General features: G+C 32.9%; 1 protein-coding gene and 1 long non-coding RNA gene across 3 annotated transcripts; one reads left to right on the top strand and one right to left on the bottom strand.

Moving 5' to 3' along the window:
* Positions 1-1,416: 1,416 nt before the first annotated feature.
* On the bottom strand, positions 1,417-5,384 carry LOC110908786 (transcription factor bHLH35). 2 transcript variants are annotated; one of them, XM_022153763.2, is made up of 5 exons: positions 5,260-5,384; positions 5,007-5,172; positions 4,523-4,759; positions 4,280-4,450; positions 1,417-1,670 (listed from the first exon to the last, which is right to left on the bottom strand). In XM_022153763.2, exons 1-5 carry the CDS (start codon positions 5,301-5,303, stop codon positions 1,584-1,586), a joined length of 705 nt encoding a protein of 234 aa, XP_022009455.1. In that variant the 5' UTR covers positions 5,304-5,384; the 3' UTR covers positions 1,417-1,583. The 2 variants fall into 2 exon arrangements, with proteins under 2 accessions (XP_022009455.1, XP_022009454.1); XM_022153762.2 differs by having other exon boundaries at positions 1,417-3,030.
* A 2,244-nt stretch (positions 5,385-7,628) lies between these two features.
* On the top strand, positions 7,629-8,610 carry LOC118479902. The gene is made up of 3 exons (XR_004861401.1): positions 7,629-7,902; positions 8,165-8,341; positions 8,453-8,610. It is a non-coding gene; the product is annotated as an uncharacterized LOC118479902 (long non-coding RNA).
* Positions 8,611-8,921: the final 311 nt, after the last annotated feature.

Below are 8,921 nucleotides of genomic sequence, written 5' to 3' on the forward strand. Positions count from 1 at the left end.
TTACAAAAGGCCCACTTCATCATATTAGGTTAGGCCTTTTTTCGTTTCTTGTTACCATTTATAGAGCCATTGCCGCTGCAACAATTTCCGGTGCTGGCGTCTACCGAACAGGCTCCATTTATTCGAACTTCAGTCTGATTTCGCCGATGACTAGAGAGCAGGGGTATCACAATATATTTTTAGGGGCAACGAAATACGAAAAACATTCAAAATATAATTTTTCTTACACTCCCAGCGAAAAGTTGAGGGGTAGCAGGGCTACCCTGCTTCAAAGGCAGATCCGCCCCTGTTCCTTGGTAGACTTTTAACCAACTTAACTGCAAGTTGGTAAAAATAACCGGCTTATTTGTACCTAGGAGGCAAGGATCATGTGAAATGAGACATTAGCTATGAATTGCCCAAGATTAAGAAAACAACCATCTAGGATCCGCTTGGTGAGTTGATTCATTTCTTTTGAATTTGATAATTTTGCATGTCATTTTATACAAGCCTCAAATAACAAGTTAATAATAATAACATCAAATTATACAAGTCTAAAAAACACTACCAAACTACCAATATACAAGAGCCATCATCCACTCACAGGGCTCGAATGTTTATACGAATCAAGTAACTCGATCCAAATCAACTCAAGTTGTGTTACGGACAAGGTTCACCGAGCTAATTACTACTGGCGAGTTATAAGCAAGTCAGGGCCGGCCCAAGCCCAAGTATTTTGAGGCTTGGGCTTTGAGTCTCCATTTTATAAGGGCCTCCATTTTAAAAAATTCCAGGGTTCTTGGGCGTTTGTGGCTGCAAGAATAATTGTTTCAGAAGAGAGTACGCTCAATAGACTGGGAATTCCAAAACATGGAAGAAACAATTAGTTTCTAATTGAAATTGCTAGTTATTTTACTTATTAAAATTGCTTTGCTAGTTTCTAATTGAAATTAGTTTGCTAGTTTATAATGTTAAATAGAAATTATAAGTACGAACCCGGTCCCAAGGCCGGGTAAATGAAGACGGTTTGTAAACTTTTTTTAGCTTTAAATCGAAAAAACAATGAGTCACAAGGGTCTTGGATTTTTACTACGCTTTGAGTCACTAAAATGATTGAGCTGGCCTGGAGTAAGTGATAAGCACAAGCTAGTTCATCAACCCTAACTAAAGTTAGGTGGTTGTCCATATCTTTTGAATTATTACATAAGTATAATAATACCACATACATTTTTTTTTCTTTTCTTAAAACCATTCATAGAATTTTATCCAATTAGATACACTTGCGACGAATTGGACAGTTGGATCTATTTTTCTGTTGGATTTTTTTTTAATATAACCCATTTGTCCTATTAAAGATTTTATTATATATGCTCGAAAATCGAAATTGTCTCATTAAACTTCAAATCTAGTATACATACAAAAATAGACAAACAAAAATAAACAAACAAAAACTTCATTTTCCTTAAATTACTCATAACTAATATATATAACACATATATAGAGAAAGAGGAGAGATGGTGATGATGATGATGCATTTAATCTGATGTTGGTTACAGTCTGTATTCTTAGAAAGAGAAGAAGAAAAAATGGTTTAGTAGTGTGTTTTACATGGTGATTGGTTGTGGATGATTTAAGGCGGAAATGGCTGTTTCTATTTGCATCTTCAAAGTATCAATGTCTTCCTTCTCAGCCTGTTACAAAAATTAATTTTGTTACTAAAAAAAACTTTCACATAAAGCATATATAGAATATATTCTCCTATTTTTATAATCATAATAAATAATTAGTAACTAATGTTGTTGGTTACTTTGTTTTAATTCCCATCAAAGCACTCTACTTTATTGTCACGTTACATTAAACAAATTATGTATATTTTTATGTGTTATAAAGTATTGATTCTTGTTATTGTATGTTGTATCAACTAACGCTTATTTATTTTTTTTGTTATTTATTATATGATACTCGACTGACACCGACTCATTATGAAACAGTGGCAAAAAATTCTAGAGGCGCCATGTGTTTACAAATTGGGATTAAAGATGTCAATGTTATGCTTAAAATAATACAAATTTGCTTATATTATGCTCAAAAATGTCAAAATCCGTGATTTCTAACTTAAAAAAGGTCAAAATACTCTTGTCAATTATCATATTTAAAATTTTGACAGCATGCTCTTATATTAAAAAAAGAAAGATAATATAAATAATTCACTACTTGTCTAGAGGGTTTACTTTTAAACCTCTTTGTCATATTCATGTTTTTTCCCTTGTAATTTGTACCGTAATATTTTATACCTTTACAAACAAATTATTCAAGTTAATGTCCCTTTGGATAAAAAAAAATACCATGTGAAGAATACGGCTTAATAGTATGTAATATTAAAAATGTTATAAATAATATTTAACGTTTGCACCGTAATATTTTATATGTTCACAAACGTAATATCATCTTTAAAAAACTATTCAAGTTACTGTCACCTTTGATAAAAAAAAAACTATTCAAGTTATTGTCACCTTTGATAAATATCCTGTAAATATTGTTCTTAATATTATGTAATATTAAATGATTTTAAAATATTTGATAAAATCCTGTAGTATCATTAAAATAGTATTTAAACAATAAATAACATTTTCAGATATTACAGGGATACTTGTCGTCTTAAAATAAATAAATAAAACGTCTTCATTCAATGATTACATGAGGTATTTAACACCGAAATAACACGTGGCGACAAACTATTAAATAATACTACGCCCTTTACCAAAAGAAACCTTTGCTTAAAACAATACATCTTAATCTTTAATAATTCATTTAACTTTTTTTATTGGATATTAAATGTATAGGTTTTAGAACGGCAAGAAATGACGTGTCAATCACAGTGACATCGGTCGCTGTGGCCAAGGTCGACTACTTGACCGCCGCCAGCCGCTTGACTCTCCCAGATGCGCGGAAACGCAACCTCTACCCGCCCGAAGGCATGACGGTGGGATAATCGGTAAAACCTCGCCTAATATCCAAGACGAACCGGCGCCACCCGTATTGGCCCTTCACCTGGATGCCGCAGAAAATAATAGGGAGAGTAAGAGTCGAACCTGAGTCACAAGGAACACCAAATCTTTCCCCAACCACTTCAGTACTACCTCATTGGCATTTGTCCACAGTTACTAATGATTTTTGTTTAAACATTCCAATTTTTTATATATAACAATTTTGGTGTGTTGTTGATGTTTTTATAACTACAAAAATATAGGCCTACTAACTAAGGCCCAACCACCATCGATGTTCCCATGATTTGTGAGACATGTTCCTGTTAAGATATTGTGAAATAATATCCTATATAATTATTGGCTTTTTTTTATAAGACAAATTTCCTCCCGGGTCTTTTGGACCAATTTTTTAATTTAATGATATTTAATTTTGTCACTACATAGTTTAATTATTTTTTTTAAAGTATCAGATTAAATATTATATGTTTTGGGAGTGTTTGATTTAAAATAGAAAGTCGATTGGACCAACTTCTTAAAGACGATTAGTTTTATGATATTTAAGTTTATCACTGCACAGTTTTATTATTATTATTTTTTAAGTATTAGATTAGTTTTTTTAACAATAACGCTTACTCCGGTATTATATTACACATAATTTATTTAAATAAGATTCTTTGTCCAGGATTGAACCTGAGACTTTTCACCTCGAAAAGATATGTGTCTCTATCAAATAAGTTAGCCCTATATTGACAGCAGATTAGATATAGTATGTTTTGGGAGAATTTGATTTAAAATAAAGAAATAAGAGAATTGAGATAACCCAAATGAACAATTAAATAAATTATTAGAAAAGTAATCAAAGGAGTATAATTGTAGAAGATGAAAAAAATGAACCATTAATTTATTATTAAAAATCAAAAAGAGGATTATAATTGAAAATGATGAAAAGAACCATTAATTTATTATTAAAAATCAAACAAAAGAATATAATTGTAAATGATAAAAAGATTTCGCTCTTTAACTAATTCTATAACTTGAATTTATGTATGATAAGAGAATTATAGTTTAGAGAATTACAGTTAATCTATAGTACATATAGTACATAAATGTATTCCATTCACATAGTCATGATGTATTTTATTAGTCATTTTGAATACTAGACGAACACAAATAAATGAATGTTTAATATTGGTTCTTACAGTTCTCACAAGTAAGTTTCGACATAATTGGTTTTAAACAGAGAACTATGAGAACCATAATTCGTATTTTTCATAGAAAAAAATTATATAAAAAAAGAAAGTTAAAGAAGATACCTGAATAAAGAGAGTGTTTAAAAGCCTTTCAGGAAAAGCAGAAATAGTGGCAGTAACAATATTAAGCTTCAAAGATTCAAACACCTCACAAAGCTTTACAATTGTGTCTCTTCTTTTGCTACATTTCAAATTAACCAACACTATCTTCTCCCCAACATATTCCACATTCAGCTGTCACATTTACATTTTTTTAAATACTTTTAAACAAAAAAAAATTGTAGAATACCAAAATTCATGACTTACTTCCAGAATTTCAATCGGATACATCCATGATCCACTGGGATCAAACACTTGATCCGACCTTATCCTCTTCGATCTCTCCATCGACATAAACACTTCTGTCTCTTGACACATATCCAACGTCTCTGGCTCCATTTTGCGCGACTCCAGTTCGTCCAGTTCCAATTTGATCATTTGCTCTTGTTCATGCAATGTTTGAATATAATCAATCGCATCCTTGATTATCGATGCCTTGTCCATCTACAAACATTTCAAAGATCAAATTGTATCCATATTTGTAACTTAATCTGTAACCAATAACAACCCAAGTAAACCGTGCTAAAATATTGTCATTTTGCTCCCAATGGATTACTTGCCGCCCAGGCAAAACGCATCTAGACAGAGAACGTTTCCACCCACTTATTAAAAAAAAACTACGTTCTCCCCCTCAACCGATGATGAAAATACTTAATAACAATTGAAAACAAGTAAGGAGAGTCAATCACACCTTACTAATATTAGGGACGACAGCGCGTAGCGCAAACAAGCGATCATTAAGCTTCTTCCGCCTGTTCCTCTCGGACACAATGTTTTTGGAAGCCGCGGCTGACTGGGTTCCATCAGGCGAGCTCGAATCATAATAACCGGAGAACGTTTCCTCCAATCCGCCCCAACTGTAGTTGAAAAAGTGAGTTATAGAATTTAAAACCAGACCAGAGTGGAATGGAAGTAATTACAGAGGAGGAGGATGTTGGAAGTACCTGTAGTCGTCGATTTGGTGGATGTTGTCCCAGTAGTTTTCCATTGAATAGTTTGAGAACAAGAGTGGGAAATGTTTACCGGATGATTGTGTGTGGAGGAGACAAAGTGGGTTGGTTTATTTATAGGGGAGTTTGTTTGGGGTTGGATTTATTATTGAACCTATAATGATACCATATGTCCTTGTCAAGTTAACATAATAAATAAAATATATATTATAGAGTAAATTGCCATTTTAGTCCCTGAGGTTTGGTCCAAATTGTCATTTTAGTTTAAATAGTTTTTTTTCTTCTCTGGGTCGCTGACTTTTCCATTTTCTTGCCATTTTGATCACATTGTCTAACTCAGTCTAAAAATCTGGTTATAACCAGGGGTATTTTTGGCATAACTGTTGTGTAGTGATAACCAGGGGTAGTTTACAACATAATTTATAAACCTTATAATAATTTAATGCCAAAAATACCCCTGATTATAACCTGGTTTTTAGACTAAGTTAAGCAAGGTGATCAAAATGGCAAGAAAATAGAAAAGTCAAGACCCAGAGGAGAAAAAAAAACTATTTGGACTAAAATGACAATTTGGACAAAAACTCAGGACTAAAATGGCAATTTACTCTATATTATATTTTAATTTTAAATAACAATAACAATAATTTAATAACAACTAGCAGCGAGAACCTGGTTGGTATTGGTTTGTCATGTAACAGTGCTGGAATTTAGTGGTTATCATTTATCAATTTGGTTCGTTACGGTATTAACACTCGCTATAACAATTTAAAAAATAAAACTCAAATGCCCAACACGTGTGTTATATGCTTAGGATATGTTTGGGATCTAAGAAAACGAAAAAAAATATAAAATAAATTTTAGCGGGTTTTCAGTCGGCATCGGTTCTTTTCATTACAGCACCCGTACGGTACCAGCACTTGATATAACAATTAAGAGGATCTCGACATGTGTTTTATGTCGAATGGAAACCATACAAACGAATTCCCATACTTATCTTGTTCAGTTGTTCGTTTATAATTTTTTATGAACTTGATAATCACATTTACCTGGATGGCTTTTTTGGTTTAATAGCATCCGGTGCTTATCGTTGTTAAAGTAGTACGGGTTTGAGTATCATAAAGTGATATGGATTATAGAGGGTTGTGTGTTCGCCATTTCAAAAGAAACCACTTTTTTTTTTTTTTTTTTTTTTTTTTTTTTTTTTGTGGTAAGACTTGTGAATTTATAATAAGTGATGTAACATTGATAGTTTGGTTATGATAAAGAAAAATATAATAAAACTATTATTTTACAAGTATATCATGTTTTTTTATAATAAAGCTACTTGAGTGGTACTCAACATTCCAAAAGATATTGCTAACTTTGTTTGTAAATTGATATAAATGGAATATGTCTTTTAGGGTAATTGTTAACATTTGAGTCAAATGTACAAGAATTATTCCTTTTTTAATTAAAGTTCATTCTTTTTATTAACTGGATTATTAGTGAGAGAAATAACTCTTAAAAATAATTGTGGTGGAAAAAGATGATAATGAGTCGGGTTTGATAGATTTTGATGTTTTTAGGTTTATATCCGACTAAATATGTATCGACTACTTGTTTCATACATGCTAGTTTTATATCCGACTAAATATGTATCAACTACTTGTTTAATACATGCGTTTCTGATTACACACCACCCTCATGATTCATAGGTTTCACTCCCGAGGGTGAATTCTAACAAGTTATTTTTTAATGATATTAAGTTTTTAATTAACAAGTTCAAAAGATTATTTATTTATATTTTTAACATTATACAATATATTAATAAATTTGATTTCAATACGTGTAAACGTGTATAATATTGGTTCTAGAATCATCTATAGCATATATATTATAATGCATTTGGGAAGGGTATTTTAACATACTCAACAATTGAGAACTTTTTTTTGTTTAATAGATAAATTTATATTTATATATACTCTAATTTGCAACAATTTTATGCAATGAGGTTGGTACATTTTGCTTAGAATGTTGTACTAGCTTTATGGGTTTGGTTATACACTCATTTTCGGATTTTATTGTTATCCACACGTCTTTTCTACCTGCAACATAATCAAGAAAAAGAGGGATCAGATGAGACATAGACATAGAGAGAAAGAGAGACTTGAAGAGGGAGAGATCGTAATGGAGATGGAGCCAGGCAGCGGTGGTTCTAGGGCGGCGTTGCGGCAGCGACATCGGCGCGGTGGTGAAGATAACTGGGGACACAACCCTGATTCCGGCGAACCTAGGGTTCTTCCATCATCATCATCATCATCATCATCATCAACATCATCGTGAGTCACTACACCATTCCCACAAAATTCCATCAACACAAAGTTCACCACCATCATCATCATGAGATATTACGTCGAACCCTAAACGGCAGTCGGCGCTCCTTCCCCTCAAGGCCAGTTACCCTTCAATTCATATCTTCTTTATGACGGATGTTATTTCAAAATTAGGGCTTTTATCTATGTTGTTCGATTCTTGCAGGTAATCCACCAAGGGCGTATCCATCACAGCAAGGGTAACCACCTCACTACGGCGCGCAAACTTGCTGTGAAACCAATTGACATTCTCTCTATGCTGATCTGAGTTACAACCAAGTGATAGGTAAGGAAGTATTGATTAGGTTGTTTGTACAAGTGCTTTGATATTGATTTGGTTAGATGCTTTCAAGTAGTTTAGTTTGTTTTGATATTGATTGTGTGTGTCTGGATGATTAATGTTTGGATCAGGGTGAAGCATTTTTTGATTGATTGAGATGAACAAATTGATAGTTTTAGCTGATATTTTTTTACTAAAATTTAGTAAAGTCATGTTAAAAGTATTAAAAACACAATAATAGCAGTTATTAATTAAGTTTTAACGTTAGTGTGAAGGAAACCCGTGTAACAAGGATGAGGTGTCTCAAAATGGTTCACCGCGGCGCTTATGGTTCCTGCGACCCTCTGTGTACTCCGGTCAAGACGCCAATGGATCTCAACCCTAACAGTGGTGGCAGCGATGCATGGTCCAGAACAACTACTTCAACCGATTCACTAGCGAAGAGGTACTTCGCGACCACTCGATCTTTCTTATTTAGCGCATTAGTATCCATTATAAACTTCCAAGCATATATCTTTTTATGTGTAGCTGATTTATATATATATATTTTGACCAGGTTGTTCGAACCAAATACTTCGATATGCCCTCTTTGGGTTGGCGGATGGGTCGGGTTGTGGCGAAGGATGTTGAGGCGGTGCCGGTGGCTTAGCCGTGGAAGGCGTTGGGTTGGTGGAGACACAAGCCTCAGTTTTGGTATGCTTCATTTTTATTTACTAACTTCTTTATTCATAAACATATTTTGTTTATTTAATTCATATGTTCTCATCTTTATTTTAAAATATTTAGTCTAGAGAATGCAGTAACAAATGTGAATCATCCTTTTGCAAAGATACATATAATTACCAGTGGCTTTATTATATAATTAAATAATATTTAGTTTTGAAAAAATAAATGATATAACAAATATGTTTGTATTGACAGTGCCACCATTGTTAAGCTGTAGAAAGTATTGTGCATGTTGTATGAAGCATGATGCCTGCATTTCAGCCAGGGCTAGCCCATGGGCCAGTGAAGTCAAGCTAGGG

Source organism: Helianthus annuus, chromosome 6 (assembly GCF_002127325.2).
Source record: "Helianthus annuus cultivar XRQ/B chromosome 6, HanXRQr2.0-SUNRISE, whole genome shotgun sequence".
In the NCBI taxonomy this organism is placed as follows: domain Eukaryota; kingdom Viridiplantae; phylum Streptophyta; class Magnoliopsida; order Asterales; family Asteraceae; genus Helianthus; species Helianthus annuus.

Excerpts from the sequence above, each read along its gene's own strand:
- LOC110908786 (XM_022153762.2), bottom strand. The coding sequence starts at position 5,303 with ATGGAAAACTACTGGGACAACATCCACCAAATCGACGACTACAG. Across the intron at positions 5,173-5,259 it reads CACCAAATCGACGACTACAG|TTGGGGCGGATTGGAGGAAA; the intron begins GTACTTCCAACA and ends TTTCAACTACAG. Across the intron at positions 4,451-4,522 it reads ATCCGATTGAAATTCTGGAA|CTGAATGTGGAATATGTTGG; the intron begins GTAAGTCATGAA and ends TAAATGTGACAG.